Source organism: Heterodontus francisci, chromosome 6 (assembly GCF_036365525.1).
Source record: "Heterodontus francisci isolate sHetFra1 chromosome 6, sHetFra1.hap1, whole genome shotgun sequence".
Lineage (NCBI taxonomy): Eukaryota > Metazoa > Chordata > Chondrichthyes > Heterodontiformes > Heterodontidae > Heterodontus > Heterodontus francisci.
The window spans coordinates 23769588-23792230 of NC_090376.1; the positions used below are offsets into that span (position 1 = coordinate 23769588).

The 22643-nt window shown below is 42.8% G+C and overlaps 1 protein-coding gene across 4 annotated transcripts in view; it reads left to right on the forward strand.

The window, feature by feature from the left end:
* The window catches only part of atp10a (ATPase phospholipid transporting 10A), a 365726-nt gene that overhangs the window by 247448 nt on the left and 95635 nt on the right, over positions 1-22643 (forward strand). For 3 of the 4 annotated variants that reach the window (XM_068033280.1, XM_068033281.1, XM_068033283.1), the window contains 2 exons: positions 8020-8224; positions 15059-15144. In XM_068033280.1, the coding sequence (XP_067889381.1) occupies positions 8020-8224; positions 15059-15144 (291 nt within the window). Of the gene's footprint in view, positions 1-7499; positions 7851-8019; positions 8225-15058; positions 15145-22643 lie in introns of those variants that run through there. The other variant, XM_068033284.1, reaches the window with a different exon arrangement.

A 22643-nucleotide genomic window follows, 5' to 3' on the forward strand; every position in this document is an offset into this window, starting at 1 on the left:
TGTCTGTGGCCTCACAAACCTGTTGCGTGATTGTCAACTCATTGCAAAACCTGCCACTGAAGTTCATGTTGCAGCTCAAACTCACCTGAATGGCTACAAAGCGAAGTATTGAGTAGCCTTGCCCAGCCTGTAATTGCTCAATTTATTGGTGTCTCTTTTTAAATGATAAATGACAAACGGACTAGTTAGTTTTTCTTAGTTCGTGGACACTTGTCTTTTTTTTTAAATAAAGTACTTCGCTGCCCCAGATCTGAAGAAGGTCCATGTTCCAAATCTGCTTCAGACAATTCTTAAACTGGTTTCAAGGAATTGATAGAAGATTGTCCAAGTTTTATTTTTTTAACATCCAAGTCCAACACTGTTATCACAGGGTGGTGGCGGGGGGTGGGGTGCGGGGGGCAGGATTTGGGCATTAAAAGCCAGTATCCCCATTTGCAAAATATGTTCGAAACCACGGTGAATGGAGAGATGGTAGTTGGAACTGTGCTTTTAATGAAGAATTTTAATTAAGATGTTAATTATCACTTGTTGAAGCAGTGTTGTTGAAAGCAGCAATCGGCTTTGGGAAATGTGTGTGGTTCCTGTGGTCTAGTTTCTTCCAGCCTCCCTGTGCACCCAGCAATCACCAAGATCAGCATCGTGAGATAGGCGTGCTTGTTACAATTGTGTTTGACTGCACCATTTCCTAACGTGTAAACAAATCCAATCCTAGAATAATGTATGTTACTACTTTGTTTAAATAGATCTGTAGTTTTGAACTGATCTCTGCAATGAATGTTATTGTCTTATCTCTGAGGCCATCATCAAGTAACCTTTCCGTGGTTAACACGAATATTTTTTTAACAATTGTTATCGAAGGCAATATTGGCCCATGCTGCTATTTTTTTAATAAAGGGAAAAATCTGTTGAGTTGCACTTTAAGGAATATTCCTGGGAGTATTGCTTGAATCTCAAATTGGAAATTGCCATTTAATTGTTAATGTAAACATGCAAATTTCTCTTCTCAGCTACTAATCTGTCAGTGCTTGGTCAGTTCAAATTAGTAAGCACAAAATGAGGCCAGAACCTAATGGTGTCAGAGCTCCCCCCTTGTTTTCAACAATGATTCAGCACCCCAGTCTTGGAGGCGCTGAGGAGCTTTTTGTCAGCAGTCATACTGATTTCCTTGGGGAAAGTCTTTATTTCTCTATCTCCACATGGCGATACTTTCCACAATTTGTCACTTGAGCCACACTGGCTGATGAAAACTACCCTGATGTACCTGATTTATAACTGATGGGAAATGTTGTTTCATTAATTCAATTTCATTAAAGATTGTGAGGAAATAACTAGTGTTTTGCTGGAGCATTTGAGTATTTGTTTCTGGTGTGTGTTAGAGCGCTTATCGATCTTCCAGAGTTGTATTTAAAGTTGATCTTTTTGATTGCTGGTATTTTATAGTTATACGGGAGTTCGTCAGCTTTGGTGCCAGTGGCTTTCTGAGACACATTCATGATGGAGGAAGATAACTATAGAATTGAAGAGCCTTACTTTTTGTCCATTTGAAGCTATTCTTGCAGCAGTGAAACTCTGGAATTTGAATTGTAGTCAGCACCCTGTGACGCACACAGGGCCAGATTTCGATTAGCTCGTTAGTCAATCGACAGGAGAGGAGGGGGGTATCAATTCCAAAGTGGGCAGTCTGGTGGTTAAGGTTACACATCACTTCCCCTCCCCGCCCCCCCCTCTCCCCAGTGTGTGAAAGCCAGTTCTTATTTGTGGTGAGAGGATACTTTGTTTATTTCAAACGCCTTTAGTCTAATTCTTTCCAGAATGTGTTTGTGGACTTCCCCTGTCCCGTCCCCATGCAGTCTGTTGACGGCTGGTTGCAGTGAAATAAGGATTATGTTGACTCAGTTTTGGAAAAGCAATATGTGTGGAATAACTGAACATTATTGCATCATTCCTTAAATCTGAGACTACTTCGAGGGAGGAGGGAGCCAGATTGCTTTTAAAATTTTCTAGCCTTTCCCCTTAAATGACATTGCATTATTCTGCAATTTGATACTTTATGAAAGATTCAGTTCATCTTGAAATTTTTTCCATTTGTGCCATTTTGCATTGCAATAAACTTCTTTGTTCAACCAAAGGCTTTGACTCGAGGGCTGAATTTTACCCCCCACCCCCTGCAGAAACAGGCTGGTGGCAAGGGGGTTGTGAAATTGAGTGGGGTGGGGGCATTCCTGAGGCCTTCCTGCCCTCACAGGAAGGGGCAGTGACAGGAAATGGCCTGCCTGCCCCAGGCCAATTAATTGGCATTTAAAGACCTCCTCCTGCCACCGTTGGTCTGTTGCCAGCGGTCAGCGGGCGGCTGAGGTCCCCCAGGAGGCAGCCACTAAACATTGACTGCCTCCTTGCGGGCTGGCCCCATGGCCCAACTGGCCCCACTACACAACATTCCCCTCTCCCCCTGCTCCCCCTCCACCACCTTTGCCTCACCCGGGGGGGAGTCGATTGTCCCAGGCCAGGCCCCAAATTCTTACCTTTCTTCTGGGGCCGGCATCCCTCTTGCTGCTGAAGCTGGCTGCAGTCCCTGCAGTGGCCACCGCTCCTGGAGGCGCTGCTGGGACTGAGAGCTGTGGGCCCGTTGACTCGGCGCCAGCTCTTGGAGGCGGGACTTCCTGCCTCAAGGAGGTGGAAGTCCCGCCCAAGACCAATTAAGAGCCTGGGGGGCATAAAGTCCTGGCGTGGCTCCCAGGCCTGGCGGAGGTGGGCTCACCCTCAACTTTTTGGCCGGTGGGTGGAGCCTTCCACCTAGTGTAAAATTGCAGCCTAGGCTGCTTTCAGGACGCAATGAAATAGGAACATAAGGGAGAGGAATAAGCTATTCAGCCCCTAAAGCCTGTCCCACCTATTCAATTAGAGCATGACTAGCCTGTAAATGCTGCCTCTCAGCCACTCCTTCATGACCTGACGTGCACTGATAAAGTTGACCTGTTGCCACCCAGCATAAAGGTTGTGGGTGTGATCAGTGTGCCCAGAGATAGCGGACTTTTCTGTAAATGATCAAGCTTGGCTGTCTGCTGTTTAAAGACTGTAGAAGATGTTTGTAGGTTCCTCCATGAATTGTTCTTTGCAAACATGCTACAGTACATCTTGCAACCAGCTGAAGAATTGCTGAAACATTTTAACTGATATAGTTATAATTTTTAAAACTGAAGACACACAAGGTGCAAACCACATGGTTTGAGTGTTCAATCCATTTGCCTCTCATTTATCAGATGGCTTTTGTGGAAAAACCAGTTGAGAGATGGAGATACATATAAGCTGATGGATAAGATGGTAATCTAATTGTTGAATATAGATTTACATGTAAACCAGTTGATCTGAACCCACAGACTGGATTGACTGCTCAAAATATCAGTTTTTTTATATATGGCGGCATAGTGGCGCAGTGGTTAGCACCGCAGCCTCACAGCTCCAGAGACCCGGGTTCGATTCTGGGTACTGCCTGTGTGGAGTTTGCAAGTTCTCCCTGTGTCTGCGTGGGTTTCCTCCGGGTGCTCCGGTTTCCTCCCACATGCCAAAGACTTGCAGGTTGATAGGTTACTTGGCCATTATAAATTGCCCCTAGTATAGGTAGGTGGTAGGGAAATAAAGGAACAGGTGGGGATGTGATAGGAATATGGGATTAGTGTAGGATTAGTATAAATGGGTGGTTGATGGTCGGCACAGACTCGGTGGGCCGAAGGGCCTGTTTCAGTGCTGTATCTCTAAACTAAAAAAAAACTAATATAAAAAATTGTTCACTACATCATTCTGGGGGTAACAAGGGAGGCTGTATAGAGTTTTATGTAACAACTATGTAAAACTCAAGTGTCTTCCCTGTTAATGTATGATCTGCGTAGAAACGAAAAGCTTTTCTTTTTATAAAGTTTGCTATCTCAGGTAGCCATGACTGACATGAACTAACATTCAGACATATCTTTGCACCAAAAGAGTCAAGTTTGTTCAATGAACACTGCACATTGTCCGAAAGGCAGCATCACTGTGTAGTGCATTGTTGCTGCAGCATAGTGGCAGAAGCTGGTAGAAGGCTGGGAACTCTGTGGTGAGTAACTCACCTCCTGTCTCCCCAAAGCCTGTCCACCATCTACAAGGTACAAGTCAGGAGTGTGATGGAATACTCTCCACTTGCTCCAACAACACTCACGGAGCTCGACACCATCGAGCAGCCTGCTTGATTGGCACCCCATCCGCAAACACTCACTTCCTCCACCACCAACACACAGTGGCAGCAGTGTGTACCATCTGCAAGATGCACTGCAGCAACGCACCAAGGTTCCTCCCAAACCCGCGACCTCTACCAACTAGAAGGACAAGGGTGCAGATGCATGTGAACACCACCACCTGCAAGTTCTCCTCCCACCATCCTGACTTGGAAATATGTCGCCATTCCTTCACTGTTGCTGGATCAAAATCCTGGAACTCGCTTCCTAACGGCACTGTTGATGTACTTATACCCCAAGGACTGCAGCAGTTCAAGAAGGCAGCTCACCACCACCTTCTCTAGGGCAGTTAGGAATGGGCAATAAATGCTGGCCTAGCCAGCAATGCCCACATCCCAGAAATGATTTTTTTTTTAAAAAGCGCAACAGACTGGCCTCCATCTGGGCTCTTGAGTCTATATGATGCACATCTGGGCTAATGGTTTCTATTAGTGAGAATACAAAATTGAGAAAGGGGCGTAGGGAGGAGAAGCATGCATGTATCCAGGTGTAACTTGGGGCAGTCTGCTGACCCTTTGGGTTACTGCAGGGAGCCATTGGACCATTGCATCTGTGCCATTGCTAGCTCCCCACCAGAGCTATAATTGCCTGCTCTTTACCCACACCTTTTAATATCCTTCCTTTTCTTAAAATCGAACTCCAACTCACACTGTGATAATAAAAGCAAAATACTGCGGATGCTGGAAATCTGAAATAAAAACAAGAAATGCTGGAAATACTCAGCAGGTTTGGCAGCATCTGTGGAGAGAGACACAGTGCGGGGCGGCACAGTGGCGCAGTGGTTAGCACCGCAGCCTCACAGCTCCAGGGACCTGGGTTCGATTCCGGGTACTACCTGTGTGGAGTTTGCAAGTTCTCCCTGTGTCTGCGTGGGTTTTCTCCGGGTGCTCCGGTTTCCTCCCACAAGCCAAAAGACTTGCAGGTTGATAGGTAAATTGGCCATTATAAAGTGTCACTAGTATAGGTAGGTGGTAGGGAAATATAGGGACAGGTGGGGATGTTTGGTAGGAATATGGGATTAGTGTAGGATTAGTATAAATGGGTGGTTGATGTTCGGCACAGACTCGGTGGGCCGAAGGGCCTGTTTCAGTGCTGTATCTCTAATCTAATCTAATCTAAAAAAAAGCAGAGTTAACGTTTCAGGTCAGTGACCCTTCTTCACACTGTGATTGGCTCATCTTCAGCAGCCACTTGTGGTACATATAGAAATATGTTCAGTGTGTGATGTTTCAAAATTAAATATTAAGATAAAATATGCAAGATAGTAAGAGAAGGAAAATCTACAGACCTACAGTGCACTAATGTAGAAATGATAGTGGATTGCCTGTGTGATATACTGCATTCTCTGGTAACGATTTATACTGAGTCTACATAGGCAGTCAGCATTATGGCTTTGTGTTGTGGCCTAAGTTGGTGGTTATGTGTGTGTCAAACAAAGAGAGAATTGGACTCCAGTTTGTTAATGCTCTATCTAGTAGTCAACACGGTGAATGGACACTTGGGCAAGGTAATGGCAGTCTGTCAGTTCACTGCAGAAAAGATTCAGTACCGTCAGGAGAAGGGGGGAAAGGGAATAAAACAATGGAAAAGGGACTGTACACTGGCAATTTGCCTTTCTTCATTTTACTTTAGTGTTTTCAGTCTACATCAGGGTGGCACTGTGGTTAACTTGTGCATCCTTAATTGCCTAATGTAATAGCGGCACACCCACATGACCAGCAAAATGTTCCATTTATTCAATCGTTTCTATTCAGTAAACTCAGGATCACAGGACTGCTTGTGTACAGTTATATATTTTAACCATTGAGACTCTTGGTCCTGTAACAACACTTCGATTGCTGCAGGGCTTAATGGGGAAAGGGACCTGTGATTTGATAAATGTGTGTTATTCTTATTTGTCCTGTTAAGTGTTTTGTGATTTTGAAGGTCTTGTAATATTCAGGAGATAGCAATGTTTATTTTAATATCCATGTTCCATTAAACACTTTTTTTTCTTTCCTGTTGTGTCGGAACACAGCTGTTTGGAGCAGTGTGCTTGCGACATGGTACATTCTCACATTTTTCACAGTTGATGGAAAATACTCCCCATTCTTGAGAAATTAATACAACTTATCAGTCATTATGCCCGGTGCTGCCATACCTGAGGTGTTTGTGGTCAGTTTAAAACTGCTACTAGTTACTGCCCTGTGTATAACCAGAGAAACAGAACACAAACTTCAGGAGATTTGTAGAGAGCACTGTTCTAGTCCTAACCAGGTTACTGCATACAGTTCTGGTCACTCTTGGGAGAAAGGCTTCCAGCAATTTAGAGGGTGCACTAAAGAGAAACTAAATTGATAGCCGGGATTTGGCACCTGAATTATGGGAAAGACGGTTTCAGCAGCAGATGGGCAGAAGTGGGGGTGGAGTCGGGTAATGGTACAGAGGTGGCTGAGAGGATATAGGGTTGGAAGCTTTGCTCCAGGTCAAAGAGGATGCCGAGTTTGTGAACTTGAGGTGGGGGCTGGGAAGGAGGATGGAATGTGTGGCAAAGATTTGGAGTTGGTGACAGGGGGCGGAAGATGATGACTTTGTTCTTTCTAAAGTTGAACTAGAGGGAATTGAGGCTCGGTCTGGATTGGATGTCAGACAAACAGTCTAACAAGAGAGGGAGTGAAGGAGCTGGGTACAGTTTAAAAGTAATTAATTGACTCTGAAGTGCTTTGCGACATCCTGAGGTTGTGAACTTCTATTTTGCCTTCCCCTGTTGTCTTTCGCCCCTGGCCTGCTGCTGTCTTTCACCCTCCTTTTCAAAAAGAAGGGAGGGTGAGGAGTGTTGGCAAGGTTAGGGGGAGAAAGTAGAAAATAATCCAGAAACAACTTCTTGAAGTCTGCCCTTTTCAGAAGCTAATAGAGATGAAATTTTGAACTGCGCTTTTCATGACTGCATCATATCATGGGAGCACGCGTGGTGCTGTCTGTCCTCTAGGGATTGGTTCTCCTGGTTATGTTGCAATGGCTGGCTTCCTTTTAATCACGTTACATGTTTTCCTACCAGCAGCAAGACGGCTGTTCACAAGCACTGACGTGGCAGTGTGTGCAGCAGACTTTGAAACTAGTTGTAATTGATCTAACTGGACTGGCTAACTGCAGTTGAGTTGATTCACATAGTCATGTTCACGAAGACAGATAAACAGAAGTAGTCAGTCTTATATTGTGTTTAATCTCTTTAATTGGGGTTCAGTGTAAGTTAACCGATCTTTTCACTAAATGGGTTAACCATGTTCCTGTCTTCCCTTGAAAATAAATTCTTTCCATAAGATACCAGAATTGTTTAATACCTTCCTATATAGTTTCAAAGTCTGGTGTGTAGCATGCCATCTATTCAATTTATTTTAAATACTCCTGAATCATTTAAGAAATAAAATAAAATAAAAAAAAAAAAATAATTTGTTTGAAATTGCCTTATGTATTATTGGTAACGAATCGTTGATCATGTCCACATGAAATGTTTCTGTCTGCTTTTTTTGAAACAAAAACTTTCAACGCATTTTATTTGAATCAGTGTTTAAAATTGCACAGCATTATTTCAAGCCATAGAAGGTACCTATTTAACCAACGCATTTTAAAAATTCACACTGCTATAATCATTGTTTTATCAGTCATTTAATAATTTTAACCATCTCTAAAACGCATGCAGATATTTACCTGTGTGGCGTGTGTTCACATTTATATGACTGACTGGTGTGTGTTTTTTGTGCCTTGTTGCAAGGAATGAGAAGAAGTATGTGGAAAAGTATTGGAAAGAAGTTCAAGTTGGGGATTTTGTTCGCTTACGATGCAATGAGATCATTCCTGCCGATATCTTGCTGCTGTACTCCAGTGATCCTGATGGACTCTGCCATATTGAGACTGCTAATCTGGATGGAGAGACCAATCTCAAGCAGCGACAAGTTATTAAGGGTTTCACTGAGCTGGTAAGCAAACTTCCAACATTTTGAGCGTCTTTTCCAGCAAAGGCGGTCACAATGCCCTAGAATCATATAGCACAGGTGGAGGCCATTCTGTCCATTTCTGACTGTGCTGGCTCTTTGCCCAAGCTCTCCAATCAATCCCCCACCCCAGCTCTTTTCACAGGACCCTGCAAACTTTTTTTCCCCTTCAAGTAGCAGATCATATTGGCATCTAAGGAGCAGTCGACAACTGGTATATCTTGCTTAGTGAAGATGTACAAAAAAAAAGTGAATGCCTGGAATCTGGACTTAAAAGCAGAAAATGCTAGACGTAGACACAGCAGGTGAACCAGAACCTGAAAGAGAAAAGGACAGTTGCTGACCCTTGATCAAAACTAAAGCAAGAGAGCCCCTCATTTTTAGACTGAATGGTAATGTTAATTAAAAAGTCTCAGTCACACAGGTATATCAAACTAGATAACCTTATAGTTACTGGTGTTCAACATAATTTGTTACACAGGCAATTTAAAAGTTTGATTCAACATTCCAGCGGGTTTAGAGGCGAGGAGAGCATAAAATTGAGTGGAATGGTGGCGGGGAGGGGGTGCTTTCATTGAGAAATGAAGGAGATGGTGTGCTAATGCATACAGAGATAGAAAGAGCAATAATGTCCTATAGAAACCGAGATACACAAAAAATTAAACTGAGTGGCTTACAGAACAGAGCGAAATAGCATCTAATGCAAAGGAAGAAGACTGATGAGAGACAAACACTATTATTGGGGCAATGAGAGAGTTCAAGAGCCAAATTGAGAGGAAAAAAAGAGAAGACACAGCAGAAGCCAGTGTATGAGAAAGAGAGTGGGACAGTTACCGGAAGAGAGATCAATGAAAAGATTACAATTAAGATAAGTGCTAACTGTTTTGCATACTTGGGGGTGAAGTTGAACTGGGGAGGTATATATATAATAGCAGTTCTGAAGATTTTTCTTTCAACTTTTATGCACCGAATATTCTATTCTAGAAAGTCAGTTGATGAAGGACAGAACTGGAGCCAAACTTTAAACACTTTTATATTTATTTACAAAATTACACATTGCAAGCATACACCTCCTAACCCAATAACCACCGTTTTAGTCTGTCTATTTTTATGGTGGCTCAAGTGAATTACCAGTTAATGCCCACCAACTGCATATAGTTAAACCTAATTAACGTACAGTTAACAGAATAGAATGCCACCTCGGCCTTCTGTGACTTTATAATGCAGCATTTGTCTGCAATACAGTGTGTTTCAAGCTTGGAAATGCAAAATCCTGTTGTGCCTGTCTGTAGAATGACTGAAAATGTAGACTACATTCTATTTTTACAACTAGGAATCAAACCTCCCTCTTGGGTGCAGTAGTTTTGTAGTAATCTCTGTGGTTTTTGATTATTCCCTTTCTTGCTTGAAGGTAGTTGATACATCGGACCATTTCCCACGTCTTACGAGAGCCAAAGAATACATTACTACCAATCATTTTGAACTGTTCTAAAAACGGAAAATACTGAAATATTTAAACGGCCCAGCAGTATCTTAAGAGAAAAGACAGGTTAATGTTTTGGGTAGAGACACTTCATCAGCACTGGATACAGATCAATAAGTTAGCCTGTATGCAGCCCAGGGAGGCAATTAGTATGTTACTTCGAAGGTTTTATTTTGGGGAATATTGCATAGTTTATTTAGTTTCCTGAAAAGTAGTTGCTTACTGCTGTGCTTCCTGAATTATTTCTGAATGATTTTGATAGTTTCTATGGACAGAAATGAGCCATAGAAACATTACGGCACATTCAGCTCGTCGTGACAATGCCGGCCGAAAGAATTAGCCGCCCAATCTAATCCCACCTTCCAGCATCTGATCCAGGCCAGTTACAGCACTTCAGGTGCATGTCCAGGTACCTTTGAAATGAGTTGAGGGTTTCTGCCTCCACCACCGTTCCTTGCAGTGAATTCCAGACACCCACCACCCTCTGGGTGAAAAGGTTTTCCCTCATGTCCCCTCTAATCCTTCTGCCAATCACCTCAAAACTGTGTCCCCTGGTAATTGACCTCTCCGCTAGGGGAAACAGATTCTTCCTGTCTCCTCTATCTAGGTCCCTCATAATTTTGTACATCTCTATTAAGTCACCTCTCAGCCTCCTCTGTTCTAAGGAAAACAACCCTAGCCTATTCAACCTTTCCTCATAGCTGCAACATTCGGAACCTTTTTTTTAAAAACAAACCTGTTCATTTTTGTAACTTTTTCCTTGTCTAGGTAAACATGACTTAAATCCCTCTGAGCCCATTTTATGTATGACCTAGACTTTTTGCTAGATGCATCAAGAGCAAGTTTACTTTTCCTCACGATATGATATTTTAAATATTTATTCTGTAAGTTAAATTCATGTGATTCTTGGTGGATTTTATTCACAGTGGAAGGTGCTATTACGCACCCCTTCGTTGTACCGCCTTAAGTTAAACAACATCACTGAGAAAAGCCAGCTAGCTAATTTGCAGGGCCCACAGGAAATTGTGTTCCACCTTTGATCCAGTTGCCGACATTCTGAAGAGTTGAGCTTTGAGCCTGTCTTGTTACAGTGAGGTAAAGTGTATTGCTATCGATCAAGGAGGTACACTGGAGTTGTTGGAACTTGTTTGTTAAGCCGAACATTTTACTGCTTGATGACGTCAGAAGTACCTCAAAGTCAATGAGATTGTAGCAATAGTTTTGGATAAGGGGCTGTTCAGCTATTAAAGTTGTAAGACGGCCTTCCGCAAATCCTTGTTTGGTTGCTTAATTTAGGGATCATTCACATTAGGAACTTGAATATGAGCAGTTAACTGATCAGGCAGGGATCATAAACTGTGATGGGTTCAGAGTCTAGGATGTTCAAAGATCAGCAGAGGCTCCTTTTATTCGCCTGTTAATCTCTAGTTTGGAGACAGCAGCTGTCAGAAACATACAGTCCAAGAAATAAGTAGATTAAAGGTGCTATTACAAAGTCTTATCAAGAAATCAAACTCCTAATCAAAGGCCTTGACTTTCCAACAGTGCGGACCTGTAATGGAAGAATTTTTCTTCAACCTGAATGTACCAGCAGAAATGATGCTCTGCACATCTCTAAAGCCGCAATGATCCTCTTTTGACATCCTTTGATTTCCTAATATAAGTTTCATATCAGTAGTGACTGTGGTGACCTTGTTGAGGAAACGAGCTTACTTAAAAGATTGAGCTGAATTAAGACAGTACGTGCACATACCCACAACCACACTTCCTAAATGACTGGAATTATTGAAGAGCTTTCTGGGCTACTGAGTTAATGACTATCTGTTGTTACTTAGTGGACATACTGTACGATTTTGTAATGCCTCACGGTGACATCCATAGGTTTTTTTGCAAATCAATCAAACTCTAAATGAATGATATTATTTGGTAATTCCTATTTCTCTTAGTAAGGCTCCTTCTTCAAGTGCAATGGCCTGAATGGCATATAACAGTAGTCACAAGAAGAGAAAAAACTGCTTGAGCAATAACCTAGTACATGCCATTATCTTTCGAGAGCTGCCTTTTACTTCAGAAACGGAGGCTTGAGAATGCATGTTTTACTTTGAGGCAGTTAATAAACCTGAGAATTCACTAGTTGGGGATCTTCTGCTGTAAAGTGTCGAATGGTCAAGGGGTTGAAAGGGTAATCCTTTTATTCATTTTATTTTATCTGACTAATTATGTGCTTTTACAACAACTGAACTTTTGGGAACTGGAGAAACCACACACATTTTGTTGTGACATTTGAAATTGATTCTTGATGAATTATCTGAAAATAGCTCATGGTTTTAAAAGCTCCAACCTAAAGCAAAATTGAATGGACTTGTAGAGTGCCACCATGGTATCCACACCTGATATTTCCTGCTCCTTCACAATGAATAGAAACCTAATGTAGTCATGGGACTGATGATGGAAACTGAAACCCATAGCTACAGGCTGAACTGAGCACAGATTTTCACAGAAATCAAAACTGATGATAGCCAGCAGGTCTGTCAGCATTTCTAAAGAGCAAAAGCATGTTAAGATTCCAGGTGAGCGAAGAGGGGGCATGAAAAAACACTTCCAGACAAGATAAAGGAAAATCCCAAGGCGTTGTATAATTATATTAAGGGCAAGAGGATAACCAGGGAAAGAGTGGGGCTCATTAAGGTCCAAAGTGACAATCTGTGTGTGGAGCCGGAGGTTTTGAATGATTACTTTTCATCTGTGTTCACTATGGAGAAGGACGATGTAGATGTAGAGATCAGGGAGGGGGATTGTGATATACTTGAACAAATTAGCATGGAAAAGGAGGGAGTATTAGCTGTTTTAGCGGGCTTAAAGGTGGATAAATCCCCAGGCCCAGATGAGATGTTTCCCAGGCTGCAATGTGAGGCAAGGGAGGAGATAGCAGGGGCTCTGACACAAATTTTCAAATCCTCCCTCTTTAAATATAAGTTGTTCTTGATGAATATCGAACAGGAGAGGTACCAGGAATGGAGGACAGCGAATGTGATACCATTATTCAAGAAGGGTAGCAGGGATAAACCAGGTAATTACAGGCCAGTGAGTCTAACGTCAGTGGTAGGGAAAATATTGGAAAAAATTCTGAGAGACAGGATTAATGTCCACTTGGAGAGGCAGGGATTGATCCGGGATCGTCGGCATAGCTTTGTCGGGGGAGATCATGTCTAACAAATTTGATTGAATTTTTCGAGGAGGTGACTAGATGTATAGATGAGGAGAAAGCAGTTGATGTAGTCTACATGGACTTCAGTAAGGCTTTTGATCAGGTCCCGCATGGGAGATTGGTTAAGAAGGTAAGAGCCCATGGGATCCAGGGTAATTTGGCAAATTGGATCCAAAATTGGCTTAGTGGAAGGAGGCAAAGGGTGATGGTAGAGGGTTGTTTTTGCGAATGGAGACCTGTGACCAGTGGTGTACCGCAGGGATCGGTGCTGGGATCCTTAGTGTTTGTAGTGTACATTAATGATTTAGACATGAATGAAGGAGGTATGATCAGTAAGTTGGCAGATGACACAAAAATTGGTGGTGTCGTAAATAGTGAGGAGGAAAGCCTTAGATTACAGGACAATATAGTTGGGCTGGTAAGATGGACGGAGCAGCGGCAGATGGAATTTATTCCTGGTTTATTCCTGTTCGATATTCGTCAAGAACAACTTATAATTAAAGAAGAAAAAAAAAGGGCGGCACAGTGGCGCAGTGGTTAGCACCGCAGCCTCACAGCTCCAGCGACCCGGGTTCAATTCTGGGTACTGCCTGTGCGGAGTTTGCAAGTTCTCCCTGTGACTGCGTGGGTTTTCGCCGGGTGCTCCGGTTTCCTCCCACAGCCAAAGACTTGCAGGTTGATAGGTGAATTGGCCATTATAAATTGCCCCTAGTATAGGTAGGTGGTAGGGGAATTGAGTAAAGGTGGGGATGGGGTAGGAATATAGAATTAGTATAAATGGGTGGTTGATGGTCGGCACAGACTCGGTGGGCCGAAGGGCCTGTTTCAGTGCTGTATCAATAAATACAATTTTAAAAAAAGTGTGAGGTGATGCACTTTGGGAGGGCTAACAAGGCAAGTGAATATACAATGGATGTTCGGACCCTAGGAAGTACAGTGGGTCAGAGGGACCTTGGTGTACTTGTCCATAGATTACTGAAGGCAGCAGCACAGGCAGATAAGGTGATCAGGAAGGCATATGGGATACTTGCCTTTATTAGCCGAGGCATAGAATATAAGAGCAGGGAGGTTATGATGGAGCTGTATAAAATGCTGGTCAGGCCACACCTGGAGTACTGTGTACAGTTCTGGTCACCACATTATAGGAAGGATGTGATTGCACTGGAGAGGGTGCAGAGGAGATTCACCAGGATGTTGCCGGGGCTGGAGCATTTCAGCTATGAAGAGAGACTGGATAGGCTGGGGATGTTTTCCTTAGAGCAGAGAAGGCTGAGGGGAGACCTGATTGAGGAATACAAAATTATGAGGGGCATTGATAGGAAGAAACGCTTTCCGTTAGCGGAGGGGTCAATAACCAGGGGGCATAGATTTAAAGTTAGGAGCAGGAGGTTTAGAGGGGAGTTGAGGAAAAAACATTTCACCCAGAGGGTGGTTGGAATCTGGAACACACTGCCAGAAGAGGTGGTAGAGGCAGGAACCCTCACAACATTTAAGAAGTATTTAGATGAGCACTTGAAACGCCACAGCATACAAGGCTACGGGCCATGTGTGGGAAAATGGGATTAGATTGGATGGGTACTTAATGGTCGGCACAGGCGCGTTGGGCCAATGGGTCTGTTTCTGTGCTTTATAACTCTATGACTCTAGGTGGAGAGCCCATCAAAACTGGAAACGGTTTTAAGCAAGCCTAGCCCCTAAAGGAACATAGACAGAATGTAGAGGAGAAAGAGTAAAGGTAAAATATTTAAGAATGAGGAATGACATTCATGACCAGAAACCATTCTCAAAACTCATTCAGTTTGCAGAGTTTTATAAATTTGCAAACCGCTCCTGCCAGACCTTGACCTTGAGCTCCCAAGTCCGGTGCTACGAGGCCTGTGGCCTCCTCACTTTCCTTTTCTCTCACTGCTGGGAGGTTCCAGCAATCCACCAGTCAGCCAAACTTGGTTGAAACCAAAAAGGGTGACGTTACCAACACCAACTAGAGGAAGTCAGCATGAGCATATACAAGATGTGATGTCTAGTGACCAAAGTATTATGTTGTTCTTCTGCAGGGCTTTTCTTTGCACTGTATTGTGATTAACCTGATTCATTCAATTTTTTCTTTACTTCCATTGTGTGTGTTTAGGAGACAGAATTTGACCCCATGAAGTTTAACGGTGTGATAGAATGTGAGAAGCCACACAATGATCTGAACAGATTTCGAGGCTACATGTAAGTACTGCACAGTCCCATACAGCAAGACCCTTAAGTGCACCTTGCCTATCTGGAAAAGACTAGTGTATTTATTCGATACCAATTGCTGTGAACATGAAAAGGATCACCCATCCATCAGGACTGCATCAGATCTGACACTGAGTGGCCATTGTAGACAGAAGTTGTTCTAACTAGCACCAGTTAGAATCCTTGTATCCTGTGCAGGTGGATCATCTGATGTATCTGCTTTCTATCTTACAATGCTCCCAAAGCTTTGAAAATGTAGTACAATAATTTGCCATCACTCGGTGTCAAGATGAAAAGGTCACGCTTTTCTAGTTAATCTTTACTGAAGCTGTGTTTGTGTACAAAAGTTAACAATACAGTGACAATTAATCATTACTAAAAATCAGTTTTCTCATTTGCTAACTTAGTTTAAACATTTGTCTCCTGTACTTCTTTGTGGAACTTTCTTTTATCCCCCAAATCCCATTTCCCCCCCCTCCCCAACCACCTCCCTATCTAAACATTCTCTCCTCTACTGCAGCCACTGACCTCTGCTGGGCTATAGTTCCATGGTATGCCAGCTGCTCTCTTGTACCTTTTCTATGTGGCTGTGAGCCCAAGCAGTGAGTATCGGGAGATTCTTGAGCAAGCAAGTGTGCCGCTAGTTGAGTTAATCTTGAACATTATGCAGCAGAAGATACCACCATGACAATCGGGATCAAGAACCCTGCCTGAGCATCTCCCTCCTGCACCCTCACCCCCACTCAGCTCATAGCTATTAACAACTTCAGCATATCAATTGGGGCACCAGTTGAGATTAGCTGGACGAGCAGAACCAGTGATATGAACCTACAGTTTTCTGGCTCAGTACTACATTAGGTGGTACAGTTATGCACTGATCCAAGTTGCGGGAACTGGTGTTGGGGGGTGGGGGGGTGGTGCGGGTGTGGTGATGAATCCCTTGAAACCATTTCAAATTTAAGAAAGCGACACTTCCCACCCCCCCCCCCCTCTCCCCACCCCCAGAGGCCAGATTATGGTCTGGCTGTGAAATAAAGTAGTCTGTTTCCTTTTTCTATTTTTGAAGCTACCTACTGTATAATCCTTAATTGCATATGCTCATCTCAACCATGTGAGACGGCGAGGCAGTCGTGTGTCTGTTATGTAAAGGTAATCAGTTAGACAGGAGGATCATTAGGACAGACAAGCTTGGACTGTAATAGGGCCAATATCAGTAGATTTAACTCAAATTAATCTGACATGTGTTTTATGTTTTTGAAAGAACAGATGCTCCCTTTGCTCTATTAGTCTGTTAGAGCCTGGTTACTTTAGAGTGCAGCCTGTCGTACGTGCAGAATTCTTCATCACTGGCTTATAATGGGTTCTGGACTTTGCTTATCAACATGAAAGCATATATATTCATCTTCCATTTGAAATTGCACTGTCCAATAGTAATGAGTGCACCAACATAGTTCTATGTTTCTTGGACGTTTCTTTGTCCATTCTATTTATGAGCTAGTTTATTCAATGCATTAGTTAATAATATTGCCCCGTGTCATTTTAACTTCCATTATGTTGAATTGCCAAATTGCATGTAATAAATTGACAATACTGGTGAAAATCAGAAATTCCTAGAAATTTGAAACTTAAACAAAAATGGCAGAAGTCTGCAACCATCCAGCAAGCATCTGAATAGAAAGCTGCATCAGTGAAAATCCTTCATCAGAATCCTATGAAAATTAGCTCTTTCTGTCTGTTGCTCTTTCCTGTGGCAAACCTGTAAAGCATATTTAAAAAAGCAAGTTCCAACAGCATTAATTTTATTTGAAGTATTTACGACATAAAATAGTAATTGTAAGGGGGAAATCAATGAAAATCCTTTTGGAAGTTATTACAATCCCCATCACCTTAAACATCCACGTTTAAAACGGAGAGTCTCTTAAATCAGACAAAAAGCGATAACCATGAGCCATTTGCATTCATGCTAATTTCAAAGTTGTCCAGTTGTAGCGCTTGAAGTGCTCTGATTATTTTGGGCTGTGCTTACTCACCAGTTTGCAGATCTCACTCCCCTTAGGCTTCCATTACTTCTACAATTTAAAATGCAGACTTAGTATCACAGAGGGTCCTAACACCAGTATCCATCCTGAATCTCTCTTGGGAACTGTCGCGGCATACTTCAGTATTAAATTAGTGACGCGAACAGAAGTAACTGCACAAGCTTCAGTGTGCTGCACAATTTAGATTTCTCCTGTTAGCTTTTCCAACTTTACTCTTCCTATGATTAATTGTTCAGCAACATTTCTGTAATTTCGTGTGCAAGCATCAAAAGGGAATGTAATAGTGTCTTATTATTGAAGGGGCCCAGCTCACAGAGCGTTGTACTTTAAAACTTTTTCAAACTCCAGTTTCTACTTGCTAAAGGGTCTATCATGAGTTAACCTGTCTTTGCTGATTGGCTAACACATTGGGCTGGATGTTAACCCGGAGGCTGGGAGGGAGTAGGGGGGATCGGGAAATCCTGGAAAAATGGCTCAGGTCCTGCCAAAGTTAACGGCAGGACCTGCTTAGCAAATTTTTGTTGTTTTCATTTCTCCACCGCAGCCAGATTGAGAGGCCAACCGGCTGTCGGTGAGGGGTAGGCTTTCCACACCAGGCCATAGCCAGACAGTAGAGTTGAGAGAAGGGAGGGAGGGATCGATGGCCTCGGGGATGGAGCAGAGAGAGATCAGAGAGCTTGGCGGGATCGAAGGGGGGAGAATGGAAGGCTCGATGGGTAAAAATTGAAAAGGTTGAGGATGGGTGAAGCAGGTGAACCGAATCCAACAGTACGTGCCTCCATTCAGCCGCAGGTTTCCTAAGGCCTAGAAAACTCAGCAGGTCAGAGCTAAATTTTAATGCACGTTAAATATGAGGCATGCAGTCTCATTCTAATATTTTAAATTGCTAACCACCTCCTGGAATGGTCTGGCTGCCACTCCCCCTCCCTTGCTTTTCCCTGTTAAAACCGCAAGTGGGTACATCCCACCAGACGCAAACCCACCCGTTTTTGGAAGTTAAAATTCCCTTAATTATTACTGTTGCTGATTTTTTTTTTCAGAGACTTCCTCAATGATTGACCTGTTTTCCTTTGGGTAGCTGGCAACTCCCAGTGGCAGAGGTATGGGCAGGAAAATGCCTGACCCTCAGCAGTGTGAGGCCCAGGAGATTTTATCTCCTGGACATCATTTGCTTGGTCCAAATCAGTCTTGCGCCCAAACTTGGCGCAAGTTGTCCGGCAGCAGGAATGGGATTTCGGGTGTTAGGAGGCTTCTGCTGGGAACTGAACAGAACTGTCCCCGGCAGTCAGTGACATGGTTAGGAAGGAGACTGAAAAGCATCATGGTCGACGAGGGGAAGTGGAGGGAAGCTCAGTGATGCAAGGCCTAGTGCTTCCATGTGGTGCATCGAGGAGCACTTCAGCTCCTCCCTGTCCATGAGGAAACCAAAATAAAAATTTCGTCTTTACTTTCTTCTCCTGTTTGCCATCTAGCTGGCCTGGCAGGGAAGTGATGGTAGCTCCCTTTTCCAGACCTCGGGTTAAAATTGCAGTTTTTCTGATGTATCGTGACCGATCTCAAAATCACAGAATTGTTGCAGTGCAGAAGGAGGCCATTCGGCCCATCATGTCTGCACCAGATCTCTGAAAGAGCAACTCCCTCAGTTTCATTTCCCTGCCTTCTCCCCGTAACCCTGCACATTCTTCCTTTTCATTTAACTGTCTAATTCCCTTTTAAGTGCTTCAATTGAACCTGCCTCCACCACGTTGTCAGGCAGTGCATTCCAGACCTTAGACACTCGCTGCGTGAAAAAGTTTTTCCTCATGTCACTTGCTTGTCTTACCAGATACTTTAAATCTGTGCCCTCTTGTTCTCGATCCTTTCACGAGTGGGAAGTTTATCTCTATCTACTCTGTCCAGACCTCTCATGATTTTCAATACCTCTATCAAATCACCTCTCAGCCTGCTCTTCAAGGAAAACAGTCCTAACTTCTCCAGTCTGTCTTCATAACTGAAATTTATCATCCCTGGAGCCATTCTCCTGAATCTTTTCTGTACTCTCCCCAATACCCTCACGTCTTCCCTCAAGTGCACCGCCCAGAATTGGATGCAGTACTCCAGCTGAGGCCGAACTAGTGTCTTATACAAGTTCAACAAAACTTTCTTGTTCTTATACTTTATGCCCCAATTAATAAATCCCAGGATACTGTATGCTTTATTAACCTGTCCTGCCACCTTCAATGACTTATGCACATATACACCCAGGTCCCTCAGCTCCTGCACCCCCTTTTAGAATTGTACCCTTTATTCTATATTGTCTCTCCATGTTCTTCCTACTAAATTAATCACTTCATCTGCCACCTGTCTGCCCATTCCACCAACTTGTCTATGTCCTTTTGAAGTTCGACACTATCTTCCTTACAGTTCTCAATGCTTCCAAGTTTCGTATCATCTGCGAACTTTGAAATTGTGCCCTGTACACCAAGGTCTAGGTCATTAATATATATCAGGATCTACATAGCCGCCTCCTGCCAGGTTCCCCGCTCACTTGCTGAAAAGAGCAGGTTAAAATTCCAACCCACAGGAAGATAGCGGAATCGCAGGAGTAACGTTGCCACACTGATTTTAACTGTCCACCCAATTTTAGAGTCAGGACAGGGATCCTCGTTTGCAGAGACCCCAGGAAGTGTGTCAAAGTTTGCTGTGCATCATTTAGAAAGCCACTGCTTTAAAACAATAATACAACAGAGTGAGCAAAGAATGGGTTAACTTTTCTACTTTAGAAAATGAATCCACAATTGCATTACTTCAGGATTTTGCTTGTTAATTCCTAGGTTGCGCAATATTAATTGTTTTATTGGACTTCTACACAATTTTGCTTTATGCCGTGCTGAATTCAGTTGTGTCATATGTGAAAATTTGGCTGTGCTTCCTGCCCAAATTACTGAACTCTGTTAACCCATTGAGAGGCGCAGCATTGCTAGATGTTGCAATCAGATAAATGATTAATTCGGTGGGCCGAAGGGCCTGTTTCAGTGCTGTATCTCTAAAACTAAAACTAAACTAAAACTAAATTCCTATATTAAATATGTTATGAGCACTGAACTTTGTCGTACCTGTTAGCTATGTAAAATGTGAATGATGGAAATGTTTACAATGTTAGGTATGGTTGACACGTAACTGCCCTCTGAAATGATCGAGCAAACCACTCCTTTTTCAAGGGCGATTAGGGATGGGCTGCAAATGCTGGCTTTGGAGTGACACCTAGTCCCAAGAAAGAATTTTAAAAATGATATTGTAGAAAAATCATTACTAGGGTAACGCTGGACTTTGTAGAATGATTATGTTTTTAAAACTGTAATTTTTAATGTAGTCTACAAAGTATTCAGAGGAAACATGTGACCTCACCAACTCTGCCCGGAAACGAGCCAGGGATCTTGGTTACAATGCGAACAAGGAACCCAGATCAAAGACCTTTTTGAAAGGAGAATGCAAGGTTGTAACACCTGAAAGACAATAGGTTTCACTCTCCCAGACTCTGATCATAAGCAGGGAGCCAAGGGCTCTGAAGATGCAAACTCGAGTTGAAATTTTTAATACCTGGAAACAAAGGAAGGCCCGGGTGGTTCTGCTCTGGCCAGACTTGTGGGCTCTGCATATTGTAAAAGGCAAATGACTATTGACTTTTGATTCTGAATAAATTTAACAGGCTTTCCTCAGTCTTGGGGGCTGTAAGGAAGAGAGGAAGACACAAAGACAAGCAGGGGTAGCCTCAGAAGAAAGAGAGAGAGAAAACATCTGCTCTCAGAAGACTGATATAGCAAGAGGCCGCTAAGACTTGAACCAGATTCAGAAGTTATGGTTTGCAGAAGAAAAACAGCCAACGGGATCACCAGAGATCACCTTATTCATGGAAGTCCAGGTCGAAAGTGCTCGGAAGAAGTGAGCGAAGAGGAGATTGATTTTGAGAAGCACTGGGAGATCCAACCCTTTGCAACTGGATGGAGTATGGGACTTTTACTTGCAAGGATATCGCTACAATGAGGACACTGTAACATATAAATGTGGTGTGGGGTTTTCAAGTGTTTTAGTAAGTTGATGGGAAATAATTTAGTGTATTGGCTATTTACAAAGTACTGTTTAGGTGATTGTTGATTTTTAGTTTAGTTATAATAAAAGTCTTAAAACGTGAAATCTTGCTGTGCCCTTCTTTAAATTGGTCTGGGGAGTTCCTATCTCTAGTTTAAAAGTTAACTGTTTCAATTGAGATCGTACAAATGGGAAATGATTAATATATTTTTCGCCAAAACAGTTTTATTTTTCTGACAGTCAGCTTTCTAAATAAGAGAGAAATCTTAACATATTGGTAATTACGAGCTCTGGACATTGTTATTTTTAAAACACTTAAATATGTCTGTAATTCAAATACATTGCTTTGACTGAAGCACGTTACTGTAAATACATGGCTGGCTTAACCTCAGCAATGTTTTTTCACCTGGAGAGCCAGATGTTGCCTTTATCTGATTTGCTGCATTATTTATTGGCCATTAGAAGTCTAAACTTGTGGCACAATGCACAGTGTAGAATCCACAGAGGTTGGCTACAACCTGATGTGAATGATTTTGGCAAGGTCACCTGCTTAGGCAGAAAGAAGTCAACAGTGTTTTGTTTTATACCCTTGTGGCTTTTCTAGGAATGATTATATTTACATTGAGTTTCCTATTGCTTCCAGTTTCCGCTCCCTCTCTTCATGCTTCCATAGTCGCCAGTATGTGATTTAGTTTCGGGAGTTACAGATACCTAAAGAAGGAGGTTGAAAACGCATAAGTAATTTTAAAGTAGTTTATTAAGAAGCAAAAGTTTAAATATAATGCATATTAAGAAGTAGCAGTTTAAATATGATGATGCATAAGCTAAATAGACAGAAGTTTATGACCCGCGACAGATGATTTTGCAGCCGATCTCTGCAGCTGGAAGGGCAGTCTTCTCTCTCTTACTCTTTCCTTCTGTCTTTTCACCTCCACAAGTTAGCCAAGGTGTCAGGAAGCTCTCTAACTTCTGCTAGAGGGGGGCTGCTGTCTCTGCTCCTCCCAGAATCGATTGATGGATCTTATTTTTGGGGGCTGATAGTTCAGTCACTTGTTTGAACCTTTCTAACAATGAATACAGGACTGGTACCCGAGGTGTCAGGGATCGTCACCTCCCCCTTGTCCATCCCTCAGCTCGAGGTCATCTTTCATTTACTTCATACTAGAAGCCAAATTAGCCACTTGTACAGATAAGAGGGTACACAAGGTGCTCGGAGACCACCTCGTATCAGCTTAGGAAAGTCTCTGATGTCTAGTGGCTTCTATATGGCCCCCATAGGAATGTCATGCTCTTCTACCCCTACCTTGTTTACACCAGTGATGCCCCTGGGGTCAGGAACTGCTTCTCTGTCCCTTTTGAGAAAGGAAATCTGCTTTTCTGTGG